Genomic DNA, 22,485 nt, shown 5'->3' with positions numbered 1-22,485 from the left:
GTTTATTCAATGAAACCTTCTTATATGAAGAAACAATCAAAGGGAAAAAAACAACACAAAAAACTAAAAACCATGAAACGCAACATTCGTCAGGTGCTCCCGAGATAATTCATCTCCCTATCGCAAAGGAACACAGAAGGTTTGCTGACGCACTTCAGTTGATCCCCTGCGATGTGAAAAGCCTCGACAACTTCTCGTGGCGTCTGATCACTGTTGAAGTTGTCGAGGCTTTTTACATCGCAGGGGATCAACTGAAGTGCGTCAGCAAACCTTCTGTGTTCCTTTGCGATAGGGAGATGAATTATCTCGGGAGCACCTGACGAATGTTGCGTTTCATGGTTTTTAGTTTTTTGTGTTGTTTTTTTCCCTTTGATTGTTTCTTCATATAAGAAGGTTTCATTGAATAAACCTTTTAGTTGCGAGTCAGCGCTTGTCCTGTTTCCCTTCTTTTCTTGTCCCTTGTAGTTCGCACTGTTCAAATCATGAATATCTACCAACTCGCCCAAATGAACGTTTTGCTAAATCATATTTCTTATGCAACGGGCTCTTTTCACTGTCCTAACATTTCCTTCTACAACCCCGCGTTGCTCGCGCCGCTCATAGCCATTTGTGTATGCCAAGCAAGGAAGGCATCGTGGTATGCGAGACTCGGCTCAACACCTCCAGAACTCGCGGTTACCTTTGGGTTCCTTCAGCCGTCCTCAGGACACAGCCGAAGGTTGTGCCGCATCCTGACCTCGGAGTCGTGGAGACAAGTCCGTCACTTCAAGGACTGTCTGATTGTTTCCTGCGGGCGCATCTACGGTAGTCAGCGCATGGGCCGTGCCTACCGTGGTTGGTGTGCCACATCTGATCGTCTCACCGAGTTCCTCTGGAACAATGTTCGTCCTCGACTACCGACCAAGAATAAGAAGAGTGGCCTACAAGAAGGCAAGGTTTTCTCTTTTGTTGACCAACAGATTCCCGAGAGCATCAGCAGCGTACTCAAGCTAGGCCCGAAGCATGCCTTTGAACCCACACTAGACAAGGCAGAAAAGCTCACCCTATCAAGGTCAATAGCCAAAAAGGTGGAAGAAAATGATAGGCCCCGTTGCATTACAGAGTGCGTCGAAGTCCTAGAGCGCACCATGACAAAAGCAGCCAAACGCAATCTAGTCGGCACCATAGCGAAGTGGATGTGTTCAAAGGACCTGAGGGTCCTGTTGTCTGACAAGGAAGGCTGTTTTACCATCTTTTCTGAAAGCCAATTCCAAGAAAAAGCCCTGGCCGCGGTCATGAAGAACTTCGAGTTGTCTCCGCTGAAAGAAGCCAAGGTCAAGGAGCAAGGCGTCTCCCTTCTGAACACTCTCGGCCTCGAACGCTTGGCCAAGCAGGTTGGGCAGTGCAAGAAATTGCACCAGGACATATTTTTCACCGCGAAGACGCATAAAGTTGATGTACCCTTCAGAGCGATTGTATCGGAAAGGAGCACATGGCAATACCACGTGTCAAAATTTTTGCAACGGCATCTTTCGTCCTTGGATGCATTCGACCCTCTCAAGATCCCCAACTCCGAAGCCCTCGTTTCCTTCTTGAAGGAGAACAACCCGAGTGCCTGTGCAGCCTTCAGTATCGATGTCACAGACCTGTATTATAGCCTTCCACATGACTGCCTGTTAAAGCGTGTGAAAAGGTATATTACAGATGATAATGACGAAATGGCGTTCGTAACACGATGCGGGATGTCTGTGGAAAACTTCCTTGAATTGGTACGGTTTTATTTGCATTCCACTTTCATAGGATGGCAAGGCAAGCTATTTGCGCAGAAATCAGGAGTGTGCATCGGGTCCAGCGTCGCCCCTGTCTTAAGTGACATTTTTCTGTTGTACGTTGACAGGGATCTGGAAAACAACCTGTCTGGCCTACATCTCAAGACTGTCAGATATGTCGATGACTATCTTATTTTTGTAGAACGTGGGCGTTTTCCGGCTCGAATGGTTGACATTCTAAAAGTGTTCAGGGAGTGTGGGTCGGGGTTACAGTTCACGTTTGAGGCACCAGTTAACGACGAACTGCAGTTTTTAGACGTGCGGCTGCATTTCGAGCAGAACCATGTTTGCTGGAAGTTTAACCCGAGGTCGTCAAAGACACTTCTTAATTCTCACTCCGGTCATTCCAAATTGGTAAAAAATAGCATTATCAGTTCCTGCTTGCGAAGTGCTTTGACCAAGTCCTGTCATCACACCATTCAAGATAGCTTCCAGACCCAGTTGTCTAGAGTTAAGTTTGCTGGATATCAAGACCAGATGATAGCAGGGGCGTGTTCTCGTTTAATTCAGTCATTAAAGCGTCTGGCCACTCCGCTCACGACAGACGTCCAGCCTGAAAAGAAGAATTTTGCCGTTTTGCCATATGTTCACCGCGTCTCCCACGGACTAAAGAACGTAGCAAGTAGGTACAAAGTTGGCGTGTTCCTTACAGCCCCCGTCAAGCTCAAACAGATATGCCCTGCCATTGAAAGAAAGAAAGAGGCCAAGGAAAAAAAAAAGAAGGATGTGGCGTTGCGCACAGGGATAAGTTTGTGGCCTGTAAAACATGTGTCGTATACAGTGTCCCCTTTCCTGTGGAGCGCGTTACATTGGTCAGACAGGGCGTTGCCTTAACAAGCGCCTACAAGAGCACAGGAACAACTTAAACAATGGTGATGACCTTTCGCATTTGGTCAAACATTGTCTAGAATGTAAAGTCATGAAAAAGAAAAAGAAAAAATGCACTGCATTATTCAATCAAACCCGTGTGCTATACACCCACAGTGATCAGACGACACGAGAAGTTGTCGAGGCTTTTCACATCGCAGGGGATCAACTGAAGTGCGTCAGCAAACCTTCTGTGTTCCTTTGCGATAGGGAGATGAATTATCTCGGGAGCACCTGACGAATGTTGCGTTTCATGGTTTTTAGTTTATTGTGTTGTTTTTTCCCTTTGATTATTTCTTCATATAAGAAGGTTTCATTGAATAAACCTTTTAGTTGCGAGTCAGCGCTTGTCCTGTTTCCCTTCTTTTCTTGTCCCTTGTAGTTCGCGCTGTTCAAATCATGAACCGTTAATGTTTCTCCCTAGTCGTTCACGCCGACGATCACAAAGGAGTCGCCTCTTTCGTATTCCACCGCATCTGTATAGGCTGTGCATTCCGAGCCTTCTAACTTAGCTTCAAGGGCCTTTGCTCTTGCTTGCCTCCTGCCTTCGTGAAAAACAGGGTGCATGTTTTTTGGAATAGGTTTAAATGTACGTAATTTTCTCACTTCGCTTAGTAACTTTGCCCGCGCGTTTCTATCCGGGATTCTGTCATGTAGTCCTACGTTGCTCAGGATCTTCCACCCCACGGGTGTGGTTGCGAGCCTCCTTAATTGTGCAAATATATCTGCGTAGCATAGTTCCGTGATGGTGTTGTAGACCCCCAGTTTAAGAAGTCTTTGCGCAGGTGTGCAGTGGGGCAGCCCCATGACTGCTTGATATGCCTGCCTTATGATCCCCTCTATTTTAGATAGCCGGATACGATCACATCCTATGGAGCTTCAAAAATGTGCCGCCACATACATACTTAGTTCAAGTCCCTTCTCTAGAGCGGTGGGAGGATATAATGGCCAGCTCGGATCCGTTCACGCAATCCTGGCCACTGGGTGGGCTCACAAGGTGGCCAACGGCCATGCCCACTAAAGTTTAGTGCTACCAATACAACCCCTCATGGCGCAGTTCGGGACAGTTACTGTGCCATTTCCTTTCCATAAAAACTGTTTTCAGTTTCATCTCTTCCCCTTCATCTGTTCACTCTCGCCGCCGTTGAGGTGTCCAGCAACAAGCAAGAATGAGAGAGAAAGCTACTGCCCTTTATTTATCTGATAATGAATTTTTAAACTCCACAAATTATTCGGAGCGTAACTGGTGTGATGCGGCAATTCATACCCATGAAAGAAAAAATAGTTTTAAAATTGGTTTTTGAGGAAAGTAAATGCACAGTAATTGTCTCACATCTCTGTGGACATTCGAGCCTCGTTTTTCCTGCATCGAAACGTCGCCGCCGCGACCGGGATCCAACCCGGGAACACCGGCTCAGTAGCCGAACGCGCTAGCCAGTTTAATAATAATAATAATTGGTTTTTGGTGGAAAGGAAATGGCGCAGTATCTGTCTCATATATCGTTGGACACCTGAACCGCGCCGTAAAGGAAGGGATAAAGGAGAGAGTGAAAGAAGAGAGGAACAAATAGGTCCGTAGTGGAGGGCTCCGGAATAATTTCGACCACCTGGGGATCTTTACGTGCACTGACATCGCACAGCACACGGGCGCCTTAGCGTTTTTCCTCCATAAAAACGCAGCCGCCGCGGTCGGGTTCGAACCCGGGAACTCCGGATCAGTAGTCGAGCGCCCTGACCACTGAGCCACCGCGGCGGGGCCTAGCCAGTTTCTTAAAACTAGTTTTCAGAAAAGGAAAGGCATCGCTTTCCAAGGACGCCTCAACCACGCCCTAAAGGAACGGATTACGAAGGGAGTGAAATAAGAGAGAAAGAGTAAGCAATAAAGAAAAGGCTGGAGTAGTGAGCTGAAGAAAGTAAAGAGCAGCGTTTATCGAACCGTAGCAACCAAACCTCTAACTTGCCCTAATAGATGCTGTCACTTCGCGTTCGTAGCTTACAGTTCGCTGCAAGAAGTATCGAGGTGGAGTAAAGGTATTTCATTCATTGACGTTCAGATCGCGTCAGTAAGGTCCAAGTTTGTACTCAGTTTAAAATCAGGCAGCCAACTTTCACCGTAATGCACAACGCTATGCTCGACAAGGCCGTCACAACGCCAGTGTAATTCCACTGAAGGACAGAAGTCTGTCTCATTGACATCTAATTAGCCATGTTTGCGAGAATCGCAGTCACACTTGATCAGCAAATGCTTATTTCGCCTCTCTATCTGAACCTACGCCACAGCGAGCTGCGTCTGCTGTTCTTGCTCTTATCTTTGTAAAGTTGACATAACATCTTTGACCCTTTACTACAGTTTCGTTATAACGCGTACATATATTTATTCTTTCTTTTCCAGTCTTGAAGCCGAAACGTATCCTACGCTGAAATTCCCACATTGAATCGAAGCAGAAGAGCACTCCGCTAAACGTGCCATGACGACTGAAAAGCCATCTGTGTCAGAAAAACGCTCGCTATTAACCCTGCCCTGCCCCAGAAGTGAAGCGGCACCAGTGTGTCAGATGGTTCGTCGTGTTGCCGAGTATAACAAGATTCTCTGGAACGTAGGCCTTGAGATAAGAGAAGAAAATGGCCTGGGGGAATTGGGCATCGCTATTGCCCCGAAGGCCCTGCTCATGAACCCTTGGGAAGTCCCAAGGATTGACTGTGAAACCCTCGCCAGGATTCTGCTGCGCAACATCCTCGCCCATCATCGCTGCATTGTGGCTGTAGAGATAACTTTCTTTGTAGCGAGGAGCCCTGTCCTCCTCAGCATTCTTTAAGACAAGTACAGCGTCAGGAAGCTTATCATCTCAGATGTACCGTGCTGTGAAACGAAAGTCTTTGAAGCCCTGCAGAAGCTTGCCAACCCCTCAGATCAAAATTATTCAGACGAAGGCGGAAAATACTTCTGCTTCTCTGTCAGACTGCCACTGTTTGTAATCCCTAAGCAGCAGGGCAGTATCAAACTTACTTCGCCGGATGTCGCCGATCTGGAATTTTGCACCGGATGCGCACGACAGTTGATAAACATACTCTTGCAGAATAACACCATAAGTGACTTAACCGCCGGCTCCTGCGTGTTCACTTATGACTGCGTCGACCTCCTTCATGGCTTCGTCCTCTAGTTACAGAAACACCGCTCGCCGCTCAAGAAGCTGACAGTGCGAACACCCGAGGTTAGCAAGCGTGCACGGGAGTCTCTGGTCAGGGCCATTGCACCGAGGACGACGCTAGAAGAGTTGGTCATCGATATAGATATCTACGATGTCGAAGAGAAAGCCCTCTTTGCCGAAGTAATCGCCCGGAACCGCAATCTGCGTAAGCTAAGTGTTACGTGGCCGAGAAACTGCGTCGTGTCCATCAACAGCTGCGGCTTCGAACTTCTCGCCGGAGACGCAGCCACAATGATCGAGCCGTGGCTGGTAGCCCTGCCAGAAAACGCCACACGTTTGGCGCTGAACGTAGACCTCTTGGGTTTCTCAGAAGAGGAGTGTTGCGCGTTCTTTCGCGCCCTGGCACTCAACAAAGCCCTCCAAAACATCAACATAAGTCATCTTCCAGCATGCGCTGACCTCAAGCAGATATGCCAAATCATTCGTCATTCCCGCTTGGCGAAGGCCATTCACATTGAAGATCACCCCCCGAGCATCGGTAGCCTTCCCATGCTTCCCGAATGCCCGAAGTGACGCCCCTCACGGTCAGCTCTTTGCACCTCAACAATTCGGGTATCTTGCGCAGAAGCTTCGAAATCCTCGTCTCCTCCAATCACGTTACTTCACTTCGCGTGTGCCTGCAGAACTGCTTCCTTGATAAGATCCAAGCTGCCATGGCAGCCTATATAATGGAAGCACGCACACTGAAGGACTTAGAAGTGCACGCCTACGTCGATGAACCCGAACTCGAAGACCAGCAGCATGACCCTGACGCCGGAAAGCTTCTCGTGAACGCGCTGGCATCCAACCTCAGCCTCACCCGAATCACAGTAAGAGAGCTGCCTCTAAGCGAAGACACTGTGAGTTCCTCGCGAACGGCTTTGCCAACAGCCAAAATCTATCCGAGCTCGCGATCGCGGTGCTCAGCCGCGATAGCTACAACTCCTTTTTGCAGACGCTGGTGTCGGGCATCGAAAGCAATTACCGCCTGCTCCGCGTTGGTCTTCCAAGTTGCAAAGGCCGTAACACAGAGCTCCTTGTCATTCGCAGCATCACGAGGCGCAACGCCAGTCTCTTTACCAGAGCAGCCCGCTTCGTGATGGGTGACCACGATCCTTTCAACGCACGCGCGGTCGAGCTCGTCTCGGGACATGAAAGGGTCCTCAGCATCATTCAATAAAATGCTGGCGTCGATGCCAGGGAAGCGGCGACGATGGTCAGTCGTGCCTTGGGGCTTCGATGTTTGACGGGTCTCGACGACTACATGAGACTGGCTGGCGTGGTCAAGCGACGGGTTCAGTGCATCGGCGGACGCGATAGCTCAGTGCAACTCGACGAGCTCAGCTACGACTGCTGGATTCACATCCGCAAATTCCTGACTGTGGCCAACGTTTTGGGAGCTGACTGCTTGTGAAGCTGTGATCGGACATTGTTTGGAGGTAAGCTTGCAACGTTGTTCTTTACCTCGTTATTATGAAGCGAATAACGACTATTTTAATTAGTGAACATTTGTCTCGCTTACATGTGCGCCACACTTAACACTGAGGGTTATGCATGAAATGAAGGCCTCGAATAGGGTTATGCCAACGCATGGGTGGTTGTTTGCACTAGAATAACCCTACCCTCAACAGATTTAAAAATACAGCGCCTGGTGTTTAAAGCAAGGGAAAACAATTACTGGTCCTTATCGAACCGGTGAACCGTATGAATTGCAGTTTGAAACGAACGTAGTTAGGCTGCACACAGGCACACTTGTACGGTGGGCTCACGGACCTTTAATTCCATGTCAATAATGCTGAAGACAAAGAAAAGGCAAAGTGAACACTTCGTCTAAGCCTTGGGTAATCGTCATCGACCCTTCCTGGTTTCTTCGATTATGTAAAAGCGGTGCTTGTTAAAATCGTGATACCACACTGATGTTCCCCCATTCTCTCGAACAATTTACCTTAGCACACCTCTTAGTCGCCTTCAAGGATATTTTGTGCGACATTTTGTAATTTGGTAAATTTAAATATATCAGGGTAATGTAAATTAAATTTCGGTAAGTGTTATGTATTTCGGCTTACGCTTTACATTGCACGCTGAAGTGTAGGACTATACGGATAGTGCAAACAGCTTACATCATCAAAGAAAACGAAGGCAGGATGCCGCAGTATTGAGGGTACGGTATAGCTGCTGACGAAAATACAATAGTGGCGTTGTTTTTTCTTCGGACATCAGACAAGATCGCAATTTAATCGGTTTTTCTCATCACGAACAAAAGCCAAATTTAACCTCTCGAACGGCTCCAATTAGTTTTAAAAGCCTAATTAGTTGCTTGTTTTTCCACTCGTTGCTAAGGCTGCGCCCCACCAGATCGTGCCCTCTCTGCTGAGATACAGGTACAGAAGGTCCAGGTACATAACTACGCACCGACGCCCTAGCTCGAAAATAAGCCTGCCGAGCAGGGCACACTGACTATACCCTCTCTCAGACACCTCGTCCGGACATCCCTCACAAGGCACCCTTCTAACGCCCGCTCCGCTCAGCCCATCTTAGCATCCCCTTTAAGGAAACGCACACGCGGCCTCATTCCCCCGCGAAGTTTCCCCTTCCCTCATGACTGCCCGAAATAATCCACACCGGCTGGAGAGGCGGAAATTCGCCACCTGCTGTGGACCAGTAGACACAGTCAACAGGGCACTAGATGTCAATCCGGCATCTGTCTTCCCAGCATGCGTCGGGCGTCCATGGTGGATGAAGTGAAAAGGCGCCAGCTTACCTACAAGGCTTCACTAAGTAACTATATGGTTGCAAGTACACGGGAGCAGCGGCCAGCGCCGGAGACCGCAGCGCCGCCACTCGGCTGCGAGCCCGCTCCCGCCGCGGGTGGTCGCTTACTTTCGGCGAAGTCGCTACTCGACATGCGTGCAGCCAGCATAGCCTCCTGACAGGCAGCACTCATCAATCTGTGCTTGTATAATATGGTAGATAAGTGCAACATTAAAGGAGTATAGACACCTAATTTTGGTGTCATGTTTTCTTCTCTATATTGATGCGGGAGGCACTACTACGCATGAATCACAATGTGATATTCGATTACGCCCGCTAAAAAGTTTAGAGTCGACTTTTTCCGTTGTCCTGTTTCGGTTTCAACAGCCGAATGATGGCTGTGACGTCAGAGTATATTTGTGTCTCGTGCGTCATGAAAAATCGCCTTAAAATCGTTGCTTCATCGTTTAATTCACTGCAGTGTTGAAGCCAGCCTCCTTCAAGAGCCGGAATGACAACGATTGAGGAAGCATCAGATGGCTTGAAAATTGTTTTTTGGGGGGGGGGGGGGCGGGAGGAAGGGGGCAAAGGAAATGGCGCAGTATCTGTCTCACATCTCGTTGGACACCTAATCCGTGCAGTGAGGGAAGTAATAAAGGAGGGAGTGAAAGAAGAAAGGAAGGAGGTGCCCTAGTCTCCGGAATAATTTGGACCACCTGGGGATGTTTAACGTGCACCGACATCACACAGCACAAGGGCGCCTTTTGCGTTTCATCTCTATCGAAACACTCCCACATCGGTGGAGTTCGAAACCGGGTACTCCGGTTCAGTAGCTGAGCGCCCTAAACACTGAGCCGTCGCGACTGGTTATATCGGAAACTTTTTTGTGTCTCACATGACTAGCGTAGTACAATTTGATGTCACAGTCCTCATTCGATTGTTGAAGTCGAAGCGGCACGCAAAAGAAAGGAGAGTATAAATTGTTTAGCTGTCGTACGTGATTAACAGGTGGTAATCCGTGTGTAATAATGCCTTACGCATCTTTACAAATAATAAAATGCGCAACGAGAATTTAAGTATCTCTACTGAGGATTTAAAATTCTTCGTAGATAAAGTCAGCTGCGTACGCCAGAAAGTTCTAGTGCGATTGGGCTTATCGCCATCAACACTATCACTAGCGCAGATTTATGAGTCACGAGGAAGACGATTCGTTGTCTGGTGGTCGCTTGGGAAGCCAGGCGCTCTTAGCCATTGAACGTCGAAGCATTGCTACTGACAAGATGTCAGAAAGCGAAGAAGAACCTATGTACGCCGAGCCGCAGCCGTGCGTACTGACGCCGGCTGACATGACACGCTGGACCGAGAGCGAAGTGTACATGGAGTATGTCGGCTTCGTCCTCGCCCTCAACGAGCGCGTCACGGGGAAGAAGCTGACCGATAACTTTATCGTATCAGATTCCACGTCGGATCTGCTGTCGGTGCTGGGTTCAAGAAACGCCTCCAGTCAGCCAATTAGCAGTGGCTTAGCTCGAATATGCCAGGATAGACGTAGCGTGAGCTACGCTGATCCCCTGAGCATCAATTGCCGCTGAGCAGCAATTTCGCTCTCCTTCTTCATGGCTATACCACACTGGCAAACGCCCTGCTATATGTACACTCCCACTGACACCTGTGTGCTTGCGCACAAAATGAGAGGCGCTATTAAGCAGCTCCGGGGCAGCGTCAGATGGCTACTGTGCAACGGAGGCGCACAGCTGGGCAGCGCCGGTGCCAATGCCTCTGCATCGGCTGTTACGGGTGAGGCGCGCGCGGTGCGGGCAACGGCGCGCCAGCTGTGCGCCCTGTGACGTCACTGCTCCTCGCGCATGCGCAGCACGGCTCTCCAGGAACCACGCGAAACTGCTTAACCTCGGCCAGTGTAGCTCACGCTACAAAATTCGAAGCCGGAAACGCAAATGCCATCTTCAGAACCCGCCTTGTTAAAAAAAACTGTAATGAGCAGACAACACAATTAGAGAAAAGGCAAATTTGACATTCAAGAAAACAGTGCTTCCATGTACTATTTCGTGTCTTTTTTGAGTGATTCTGTCTTTGTAAACGACATCGACGGAACAACTTATAGAGATCGTATCGAAACAAAGTGGCAACAAACGAGAAGTGGCCACTTGTTCTACAATGCCAGCGGCACCATTTCTTCCACGCACCCTCGCAACGCGTCAAGAGCAGTGCTGGCCGAGCAATTCCGCCAAAACGCGGCTTTCTTAGAGATGTAGCGCACTTAGTGCTTCCACATTGGTTGCGACGCGGTCAGCCCTGCAACGAGCTCATAAATGTCGTAGCATTTCAGGGATAATAAGCGCATTGATTTGGGCAGCAATTTTTTCCTTATAGAAAATAAACAATGATCGGATAATTTGAGCGCTTAGTTTTAGCAGGTACTTAGGATTCCTCATGAAGCTTTTCATAAGTATTTTAACAGTTCATAAAAGGGGCGTTCCTAAACCAAGTCATTCTAAGCGTGATTTCACTACAGCACCAGACAGAGCTGACGGCCGCTAGGGAAGACTAGTGGTGGCGCTCACCACGGCAGATATTTCACAAGTGCCTCCCTCTGAACCCGACCCCGAATTTCTCGTAATGCCGCCTGTTTTCTAGGCGCTCTCGCTGGCAAACGCGTATGTGAAGCTCTTGCTGCTGCATTCTGGTGGTTATGTTCAGTTCATCAACAGAGCGATATAGCACTCAGGAGACATACCAGCGTAGAAGTATAGCAGTTTAACGTACAGCCCCCGTCAAAAGTATACAGCCCAAAGCGTTTGCTTGCGAGGCCTGCAGCGTGCTTAGTTATACATCCGCAGCGGCCGTAACATCTCGAAAGAAGAATGGCTTCATGCTCTCAATCCTCCCAAGCTTTGGACTGCTAAATGTTCTAGGGAGCCGCGTTAAACAGCCTAGAAGCAAACTTCTTGGGATGTACATTTTTGACGCAGGCTGTATGCCTGTTGCGCACGCGCAGTAGTCCTATGCGGCCACGCATTTGCAACCGTGCATGCGAAGTTATCAGTTATAGAATGCTCAGTTATTTCTACAGCTGACACAATTTACGTCAGAACTGAAAGATCGGATCAATGCAAGTGAAGATAGGACCCACAAATCCCTGTGTGCCAGCAGGTGAAGTCAATGTGATCACAGGAATTTCCAAATACGCAATCTAATGGTAAACACGTTACGGAGGTTTCTGCTGTTATTGTGGTGTCTACTGTCCCAGGGGGTACAATGCTGTTTAGCAACCATGCATGCCGTAAACATTACACCAATATTGTTACATGTTACATTACATGACACAGCAACAAGCTGATCCCATGGTGTGCCTCAGCACCTGAATTTCTTATCCTGGTAGCACTCGGATGCCGTGTCCCCCCCCGCCCTAAGCGAAGGGAAGAGGGGGGGCCAGGAACCCCTGCCCCCTCCCCCCACCCCGATTTGCACCACTGCTGCAGGTTCAGCAGTGCTCTGGTAAGTGGCTCGAAGATTTACACATCGATGTGCCGCGCCCACATTAAAGCCCTCCTAGATAAAAGTGTCATTTTCCAGCAAGCGAACATGGCAGTCTGGATTCGTAATTAAAAAAAATGTAAAATAAAGTGGTGTACCATTCGCTGAAAAATATCTGTGAATGGTTTCAAGCATAGGCATTGCCATGAAACATAAGAGAACGAGCAAGGTTGCTTCACGATCTTTTCGAGACTGTATATTTGTGGCAATCGTCGAACCCTTGTGAACGAAGTTAAAAACCTGAATCACTTGAATACTTTCTCCTATGCTTCCGCAGGTTTTCGTCTCGGAGAAGAACTTATTTGGCGATCCCCTCGCTCGATCAGGGCTTCATCCTTGTATTCATGTTCTCCTCTCCTTTGGTGGAAACGTCCTGCAGGAGTCTCGTTCTGAAACCAGTGTGCGTACCTGTACCTTATTAAATAATTGCGTAATGTAGGTTCATTTGTTCCGTTATGCATTTCTAGATTAAACTATTTTTGAATCCAAAAAAGTTTACCGATGCTTACCTAACAGAAGTGAGTAAACATATACCTCGTGTTTGAGTTTATCATCATCATCAGCCTGAATACGCCCACTGCAGAGCAAAGGCTTGGCACTCCATGTCTTTCCAATTAACCCTGTTATATGACAACTTTGCTCACCGTATTCCCGCAAATGTTTTATTATCGTCCGCCCAACTAACTTTCTGCCGCCCCCTGCTACAATTGCCTTCTCTTGGCATCCACTCCGTTAACCTTAAGGACCAGCGGTTATCTTGCCTTCGCATTACATGCCTTGCCCAAGCCCATTTCTTCCTCTTGATTTCGATTAGTATGTCATTAACCCGCGTTTGTTCCCTCACCCACTCCGCCCGCTTCCGGTCTCTTATCGTCACACCCAAATATTTCTTTCCATAGTTAATTTACCCCGCAAATTTTCCACCGCCGGTATGTGCCATTCCAACAGAGGGCAACAACAACAGTGAAGAAGAGGAAAGAGGCTCAGTCGGTGTGCGAGCGGCGACGAGTGCCAGAGAAAGTGGATAAGACTCTAGTGCCCCCCTCCCTGCCGTCATCTGCTCAAAATTCGCTGCCGTATGAAGCCGTACCATCTGGACTCAAGGAACACAAGCATGGACGTGCCAGTCATGACCGACATGTGTCAGGGAGGGTCGTCACATGTTTCCACGCCTTGTATGGAAGTGGGTGTCACTGAAAGCCTGGGTGCGCTACAGACTGTCTTCGACGGAATTTACGAGGACTGCGATGAAGGGCATGGTCTTGTCCCAAAAGCAGTCATCTTCTGCCCGCAGACTCGTCAGGAGGGGTTGTCTGGAGCTGACAGCAAGATGGAGGTTGCGTTGTGGGCTCTGCAGAAGCGCTGCTGTATGGTCCGGGATGAACGGAGTAATCGCACCGAAGGATGCTCTGGTAACATGGTGCGCCTGGACGGAAAGATGTCCTTGCAATTCGACGGGGCCGTCACGCCAACAGTCCTGGCATCCGCCATCGCCTTCGCGGTGAGTTCATTCTGGCATGGAAAGCGCACCACTATTGCCAACTCGCGTTAACACATGTGGACGCTGCGCTAGATTATGACGCAGTGGAATTAAGTGCATCACCGCCAGAGCTTGATATCCTGATAAGAGTACTCACAGTTTTTTAGTGCAGTATTCTCACCTTTTCATCTTTGACTTTGATTAACTATTTCGCCTTTAGTTTCTGGCCTACAATGCGACCTGAAGTGCACGCGTATACCATGAACCCTTGTTTGTGTCATGTTGTTCACAACCTTAGACTTGCCGCTCCCCTAGCTGCGTCACCAATACCGTGTTCAAATTTCTGTAATTTATACCCTTCTCATCTCCTGAAAAAAAAAAGACTGCAAAAGAGAGAAAAAATACACCACAAAGAAGGCTTCTCTGCAGATATCGAAGAAGCCTTGTGTAAAGATACCGAATTGTTTGCCCTAGTCAACACACTGACGTGGCTAGAAGAGCGCGCAGGCTAGCAGCAAAGAATTTTTTTTCTTGCACACCTTGTCCGAAAACATAATCTGGATCAATCTTAGGTTTGCAGTGGTTCATTTTTACTCATTCACGTCTTAAAAGGCGCCTGTGTTTCACAGAATAACAGCCACGTACGACGACGATTGAAATGCTAGCATGCAAGCTAAATATCCTGTGGTTGAGGTGACACTTAGGTATGGTGAGTTTCTGCCTTGCAGTTGTTCTCATTGAACTCTACGCAGTCCGTCACTTTCTGTTAGGATTTCCACTCAGAACATCGGTTTCGTTTGACGCCCTGCATGTATTCTCATTGGGAACTTCAGTTCCCTGGAACAGCGCTGCACATCTGCCACGCCTATTGCGACTTCTACAGGGCCTGCCTCTTGTAGTGTTCCTGGGTGGGATGATGCGCCACCGACAGTCCACCTTGCCGCTGTTTACCGACCTGAAGGTGCCAGCGCTGATTGTGATCGAGTCTTAAATCCTCGCCGGCCCCGAGGTTGTACTGCACTTGAGTCTCGAGGCGCTACACAAGGGGAGGCACAGTGCATCCTTTGCCGTCTTAGTCCTGACCAGGCTGCTCTACACGGTGTGGCTGGCCGTCTCGTTCAGGGCGAGTGGTCCCCTGCTGGCCTGGGAGATAGCGGTAATAGTGGCAAAACTGGCTCGCATTGCTCTTCTAGACCTAACTTACATGCAAAGGCTTGAGGAAACACTGAAGCTCCGCCTCGAGGATATGACGCGATAGCGTTAATGAGCCCCTTCAGCGGCTTGGAGTCTTCTTTGCGTATCGCTTCGCAGACGTGGTCATTATGTGCTTTAGATTGATATAGAGCGGGAAGTCCTCATATATAACTCCTGGCACATAGTTGCAGGAGTTAAGTGACGCGCAACCTGACATGGCGTGGTAGCTGTTTCAAACACAGCCATCTCTCACGACCAGTGATTAATGTAGCTGCCACCTGACAGGTCGAGCACGTTGTGATGACATCAAAATGTCTCGTGACCTATGTGAGAAGTGGGCCATCTGCTTTTTCGCTCACAACGCGACAACGTTGCAGCCGGACTTAGTGCCAGCGGAAGCCTTGACTTAAGCGCTCAAAATAATTCGAGTGCAACGTGTCATATAGCAGCACGGCTACATTTGGATGGCTATTTACAGCAGCTTAGAACTTTTTGCGAGTTGTAAATAATTTTCGCTTTTATGGGTGGTTCCGAACTCTCAACGGCATAAAACGACAGCTTCTAGGTAGGGCTAATAGCTCGTCTTGCATCTCTCTAAATGGTATTGTTAGCTCACGCATCCAAAATTCCTATCTAAATGACAACACGAATCCACGAGCGATCTTAAATAATCTGCTTCCAAGCTATTTTGAGCATAAAAAAGAAAATGAAAGAAAGTGAGCTTGAGAAGCGGACTTGAAAAAGCTTGAAAAGGTCCGTTCGACGTCCAGCAACAAGGAAATTAATCGTTACGCCACAGCATGACTATCGGTTTTTTATGAATCTCCACTTTCGTCCCTTTGGCGAGGCTGCTTAAATGAAAGTTTTAGGGTGCCTGATTGCGCACGCCCCCTCGGAAGTGCGGTGTCGTTCTGTGAAGTGGTCAACGCTGCCTCCCAAGCGGCGATGGCCATTGGGCTCCGCACGCTTCATCGCTGCGGGTGGGAGAGACGTGTGCGCGGCGTTCTTGGGCAAAACGCTCAGGGCTGTGTGGCCCTGTTCACGAAACGCTCGCCACATGGCTGAGGATTGTTTGTTTTTCCGAGAGAAGACAAACGTCTGCTGCTCCCTCTGGCAAAAAATCTATTGAGACACAGCCCAAGGTCAGTTCATGTGTTTTTGTGCAAGTAATACCATTTCTGCGAGGTTCACAGTTGATTGGCGCGTACATAGCCACTGAGTTTATCGCTTAGTTGTTCTGGGTCTTTGTGTATATGTGTGCGTGCACAGCTAGTTTAATTTCTAAGTAAGCAATGCTCCGCTTTGAGGTGCATGTGTCGACGCAAATACAAATTATAGGATGCTTATGTTATGTTTTACACTGCCGATGGTTAAATATATTTTTCTTCATATTAGGCCAAAGGGCCAACCGTGCACAACAAACGTTATCATCATCTCAGCGCGGCATGCCTTTCTTCGCCTCGAACTCGACAGGCAGTTGCGCTCTGCCCATGTGCTGCCTGCGCGTCGGGCTCCATGATGGCGGGCGCCGCAAGGGAACTCGCTAAAGGGGTAACGACGCGGTTGTCTCCACCCTAAGCGACGGCGCTCCCGGAGACACGACGTCGACAGATAGGAATCCCGCCTCCTGGGCTCTATTCTGGAACCACCGCCATGTACTTTACAAGCCTCTCTCTACCAAATGGGTTGAGAACGTAGGATAGGAAAGAACAAGGGTAGGCTTATCACAGGGACAAGGCGAAATGCGAAGGACCGCAGACTAAGACAGAAGGAAGGGGAGACGGACGAATAGCCCCGTATAGTCTATCCACTGTACCCTCTTGCAAATAAGAAAAGGGTTTCATTTCTATGTACGGCCCTGTTGTTCCTTCAAATGCAGACGAATACTGGCGGTTCTACGGTCTCCTTTTGGTCAGTTGTGCCTTCATGTAAGAATGCAGTATAGAACTGAAATGATAATTAATCGCCAACTGGCCCAAAACGTTGCTTTTGATTTTCTTGTCCTGTTACCTGGAAGCTATCCTGGTGAGATTATCTTTACAGAGACTGTTGTGATATCACGTTTGTACTGCGACCTTGCTTTGGAAGAAGCTGAATTTTCAATCATTCAGGAAGGGTTGAACAAAATATGTGAGCCAATCTGTTTGGAATGTCCTGCTGCTTTCTATTATGCTTAAGTTTTACGGAGAGTCACATCTCTCAGCAAAACTACTTAGTTTTGCTGAGAGATGTAACCTTTGCGGCCCTCTGAATAAGTGGTGCTCTTTTGGCATTACCTAATGAAGCCATGCTGCGCTGGTTGCTTCTTCAGATGATGCGAGACCGTTTTGCTATGGCGGCGTTCTTGTACTCGTACGACGGCTACAGCAAGTACCTCGTGTGCCTGCCCCGCACGCTGTCGTACCTATACGGCTCGGAGACCTGTACACTTCCCACGTGGTGCCGGAAGCCGTCGGGTCGGTCGAAGGAAGACATCTTCGAGGCGTGCCCATATCTCTATGATATGTTGGCCATGTCAGAGCACGCCGAGGTTATCCAGGTATATTATATATATATGCACCACTGTGGTCGGAGAATGTTTTCTTGCGCAATGCATGCTAGGTTACCGGGTTAGAGAATCTCTGCGCTAACAGCTTAAGCTGCAGACAGTAAAAATTCGGCCCTACGCCAATCTCTTCTTAAGCACAAACTGAAACTAACGGAGTTTAAGCGAGGATTGAATTCTTTGACGCGCCTACCGACGACAAAATTTTCACTTTCAGTGCTAAGAAATAAAAAATGTCACGGTAGTTCTTGCGCTTGAGTAAAACCGAGGTGGCAGGGAACAATTGCTTTTAACTCAAGGAGCATCGGGGGATGCGGATGCTGACATACTGAGCTTCACACACTGCACGCACTGTGTACATATTTGCTTACAAGCTGAGGGTTAATGGTTGCTCTTTTGCGGTATTTGACACGCACACCATGCTTTAAAGGCTCCGTGGTTGTGCTAAGCACAACGATCATTGTTGTTTACAGCGTTATAGATCCTAATCGGGAGGCATGATCCTTGTCCAGGCAGGTATAAGACCCACATACCCAGTCATTTTGTCTACCTTAGAGAATCAAGTCATTTGCACAATAACGTTCCTGTAACCAATGAACAGAAGTAAGGTGACAGTTCAAAAATATCACGTTGTATGGTCATTGCACCAAGGATCGACAATTTGCATCGGCTTGTGCGCCATCTCTTTTTTTCAGATGCACCACGAGAAGTACGAACCACACATGCGGAACTTCGTGCGTGACAATACTCGGGGCCTGCGTATAGGTCTGCGATCTGAGCTTGGCAGTGCTCGTGATCTTGCGCATGTTAAAGATGATCTGGGGCGACATCGCCGCTGTGGTCTATCTCTACAAGCGCTACACGGCAGAGCGGCGCAAAGGAGTCACTCGGAACGGCGCCTTTCACGCAGTGGCGCTAGCATTGCTTGCTACTGACACGTCACCTATGGAGGCACTCCTTGCTGGTGGGTCTTCTGTTGTAGGATTAATTTGAAAAAGGGTCATCTGACATCGCATCTTATCAGATATCCAATTTTTTCGTGCTAGTTGTTTTGTGGGGAAAGGTTAGTGTGAGGGCGATGCTGTATCTCCCTTAGATTCTGTATCTCGGTACAGTACACAATTTTAGTTTACTGTCCGCCGATATGCGAAACAGATACTGAGCTATTTTCTTTCGGCAAAAACCAATTTTCATTTTTTTCAACCCAATTTTCAATATCAGGCTTAAACAGATGCCCTTTGTAAAAAAAACCAAAAACGAAGTGCTTTCAATAAGGGCTGCTATCATACGCCTTGAAAACGTAGCTGCCCGAAGCGCAAACAACGGATGAAGGCCAGAAGGAAGATAATTTCATAGTGATAAAATAATGCGAGCACCACTGATCACACATGCGGAACATTTGACACTGGCGTTCACAACCTACAGTGTTGCTGACAATTGCCCAGTACACATGGAAGTGGAGAGTAACGTTCAGTAATGAGAAGGTACTTCCATCTGGCACAAGGAAGCCTTCATTTGCACTGAGCAGAAACTGCTGTATCTTGAAGACAGGCATCTCTTAGAAAGTGTGGAAATAATTTCATTGGTGGCTTACCGAATGGATTCTGTTCGCAAGTTTTTTGTTTTTATTTCAGTGTGATTTTATCTCCATGCTTTCAGTATGCTGCACTGTTGGAATTTTAGAATAGGGTATGCGGCGACTTGGCACCCTACTTAGCTTCGTGCGAACTCCTCGAAAGCGTTCTGGTTGAAAATTGCCGTCAAGAAGAGACCAGCATTAGCATGACATATTTTCTAAGCAGCCGACATAGCTATTAAAGTGCGCCAGCGCCAAAACTGCTTCATAATTCTCATTTCGCAGAGTCACCGCACGTTGATTGATGCCAAATCTTGATGTACGAACCATTCAGTTCGCAGTTCCGGTCTCATGAGTTGGAAGTGCTGTTGTTGGTAAAAAACGCTAGGATTCATGAGCGATGCTTTCGTTCCCAAGATTCCGGCCATAGGCAACAGGATATACTCATACTTCGAAACGAAGCTGCTCTGGTGATGGAGCTAAAAAAACCGACATTCAAAAAGAAGACCACGAAGGTTGTTCGCGCAAGCTCTTGATACACTGATCTAAACAGGTCTGTGGTGCGACATATTCGTTGATATCATGGCTGTCGCCCATGACACATATGAACGAGGTTAAGCTTGGTTGTGAGTCTTTTTAACTAGAATCTTCTTAATGATTTAATTAATTCATGTATACAATTTCAAGTCATGTCTACTGAATAGGGCACTGAAGGTCTCCACATATTATTGTGAACAGATAAATGCCTGAAAAAAATAATTACTAATTCTGTGAGACGAAAAGTTGTGGCTGTCTAAGTCATCAAGTCTTACTCGCCCGAAGATGTCAGAAATTAAGAAATAAACGTTATTTGAAAGTTATTTGCAGGTTACGCGAATAGCGGTGTATTTGCCACAGCATATGATCAGATAAATCCACTTTTATGCAACCATTAAGCGTGGTCCTTTCCCTGCCTGGATGCCACGCACATTTAGGGTTGCGAGATTTTGAGCATTGCGGGCTATCACTATATTTATTTTATTGACTATTTGCTATCCAAAATTTGTCCGCATTTTTTTGCACGTTACCTATATCTCTTTAAATGTGAGAAGGTGCGCTGCCGGTCTAATTATTCTCGAGGTGCAGTCAGTTCTCACTTGTATTACCATCTGCGGGTCAGAATGCATTTCGATCTCGTTCTAGGTGTAGTGCCGCAATGTCATGCTTTTCGTAACCTAGTTGTACACTATGATCACTTGATATATCTGAGAGCAATTAAGTCTAGTGCGCACAACCACACATGCGTGGGCATTAGCCCGATTCGAGGCCTTCATTTCATACATAACCCCCCAGTGTTAAGTGTGGCGCACATGCAAGCGAGACAAATGTTTACTAATTAAAATCATGTGTATTTTTTTCATACAAACCAGGTAAAGAACAACGTTCAAGGTGATCTCCATACTAGGTCCGGTCACAGCTTCACGAGCAGTCAGCGCCCACAACGTCGGCCACAATCAGAAATGTCCGGATGTGAATCCAGCAATGGCACCTGAGGTCGTCGATTTGCACGGAGCTCCAGAGTCCTCCGATGCACTGCACCCGTCGCTTGACAACGCCAGCCAGTCTCATGTGCTCGTCGAGGTCCGTCAAACATTGAAGCCCCAAGGCGCGCCTCAGCATTGTCGACGCTTCACTGGCTTCGACGCCAACATTTTCTTGAACGATGCGGAGGATCCTTTCATGTCCCGACACCAGATCGGCCGCGCGTGCGTTGTAAGGATCGTGTCACCCGTCACGAAGCGGGCTGCTCTGGCGACGAGGCTGGCGTTGCGCCTCGTGATGTTCCGGATAACGACGAGCTCTGCATCACGGCCTTTGCAACTTTGAAGATCGACGCGGAGCAGGTGGTGATTGCTTTCGATGCCCGACACCAGCGTCTGCAAGAAGACAGTGTTGCTATCGCGGCTTGGCACCGCGAACGAGAGCGCGGAGAGATTTTGGCTGTTGACAAAAGCGTTCGCAAGGAACTCACAGTGGTCTTCGCTCAGAAGCAGCTCTCTGAGTGTGATTCTGGTGGGGTTGACGTTGGAAGCCAGCGCTTTCGCCAGAAGCTTTTCGGTGTCAGGGTCATGCTGATGGTCTTCGACCTCGGGTACATCGACGTAGACGCACACTTCGCACATCTAACTCCTTCAGTGTGCTTGCTTCCATTATATAGGCCGCCATGGCAGACTGGATCTTATCAAGGAAGCAGTATTGCACGCACACGCGAAGTGAACTCAAGTGATTTCAGGAGGCGAGGATTTCGAAGGTTGCGCGCAAAATCTCTGAATTGTTGAGGTGGAAAGAGATGACCGTGAGGGACGTCGCCTCGGGGCATTCGGGAAGCATGGAAAGGCTACCGATGCTCAGGTGGTGATCTTCAATCTGAATGGCCTTCACCAAGCGGGAATCACGAATGATTTGGCATATCTCCCTGAGGTCAGCGCATACTGGAAGATGGCTTATGTCGACATTTTGAAGAGCTTTGTTGAGTGCCAGGCCGAGAAAAAACGCGCAGCACTCCTCTTCTGAGAAACCAAAGAGGTCTACGGTCAGCGCTAAAAGTGTAGCGTTTTCTGGCAGCGCTAACAGCCAAGGCTCGATCCTTGTGGCTGCGTGTCCGGAGAGATGGTCGAAGCCGTAGAAGATGGTGGACACGAGGCAGTTTCTCGTCCACGTAACACTTAGCGTACGCAGAGTACGGTTCCGGGCGATTACTTCGGATAAGAGGGCTTAGTCTTCGTCATCGTAGATATCCATATCAATGGCCAACTGTTCTAGCGTCGTCGTTTGTGCAATGGCCTTGACCAGAGACTCTAGTGCGTGCATGCTGGCCTCGGGTGTTCGCACATTCAGCTTCTTGAGCGGCGAGCGGTGTTTCTGCAGGTAGAGGACGAAGCCATGAAGGAGGTCGACGTAGTCATAAGTGAACACGCAGGAGCCGACGGTTAAGACACTTATGGTGTTATTCTGCAAGAGTATGTTTATCAACTGTCGTGCGCAGCTGGTGCTAAATTCCAGATCGGCGACATCCAGCGCAGTAAGGGTTATGCTGCTCTGCTCCTGAGGGAGTACAAACAGTGGCAGTCTGACAGAGAAGCAGAAAAATTGTTCCCGTGCGTCTGAATAATTCTGCTCCGAGGGGTTGGCAAGCTTCTTTAGGGCTTCAAGAAGTTTCGCTTCACAGCACGGTACATCTGAGATGGTCACCTTACGGACGCTGTACATGTCTTGAAGAAGGCTGAGGAGGAAAGGGTTGCTCGCTACAAAGAAAGTCAGCTCGACGGCCACAATGCAGTGATGATGGGCGAGGACGTCGACCTGCAAAATAATGGCGAAGTCTAGGCTTTCACAGTCAATACTTGGGTCTTCCCAAGGGTCCATGACTACGATTCCCGGGGCAATAGCGATGCCCAATTCACCCAGGCCATTTTCCACTCTTATCCCAAGGCGTACGTTCCAGAGAACCTTGTTATACTCGGCGACACGTCGAACCAGCC

General features: G+C 48.3%; 1 protein-coding gene across 3 annotated transcripts; it reads left to right on the top strand.

Moving 5' to 3' along the window:
* Positions 1–6,956: 6,956 nt before the first annotated feature.
* LOC144108899 (uncharacterized) lies at positions 6,957–21,474 on the top strand. Of its 3 annotated transcripts, none has more exons than XM_077642139.1 (7): positions 6,957–7,302; positions 12,447–12,569; positions 13,464–13,670; positions 14,533–14,805; positions 17,155–17,382; positions 18,084–18,352; positions 20,374–21,474. In XM_077642139.1, exons 5-6 carry the CDS (start codon positions 17,155–17,157, stop codon positions 18,321–18,323), a joined length of 468 nt encoding a protein of 155 aa, XP_077498265.1. In that variant the 5' UTR covers positions 6,957–7,302; positions 12,447–12,569; positions 13,464–13,670; positions 14,533–14,805; the 3' UTR covers positions 18,324–18,352; positions 20,374–21,474. The 3 variants fall into 3 exon arrangements, with proteins under 3 accessions (XP_077498265.1, XP_077498260.1, XP_077498266.1); XM_077642134.1 differs by having other exon boundaries at positions 13,118–13,670; XM_077642140.1 differs by lacking the exon at positions 12,447–12,569.
* Positions 21,475–22,485: the final 1,011 nt, after the last annotated feature.

This window comes from Amblyomma americanum, chromosome 1, assembly GCF_052857255.1.
Source record: "Amblyomma americanum isolate KBUSLIRL-KWMA chromosome 1, ASM5285725v1, whole genome shotgun sequence".
NCBI lineage: Eukaryota > Metazoa > Arthropoda > Arachnida > Ixodida > Ixodidae > Amblyomma > Amblyomma americanum.
Note: the sequence above shows the minus strand (reverse complement) of the source record. Positions and strands in the feature narration are given on the sequence as shown.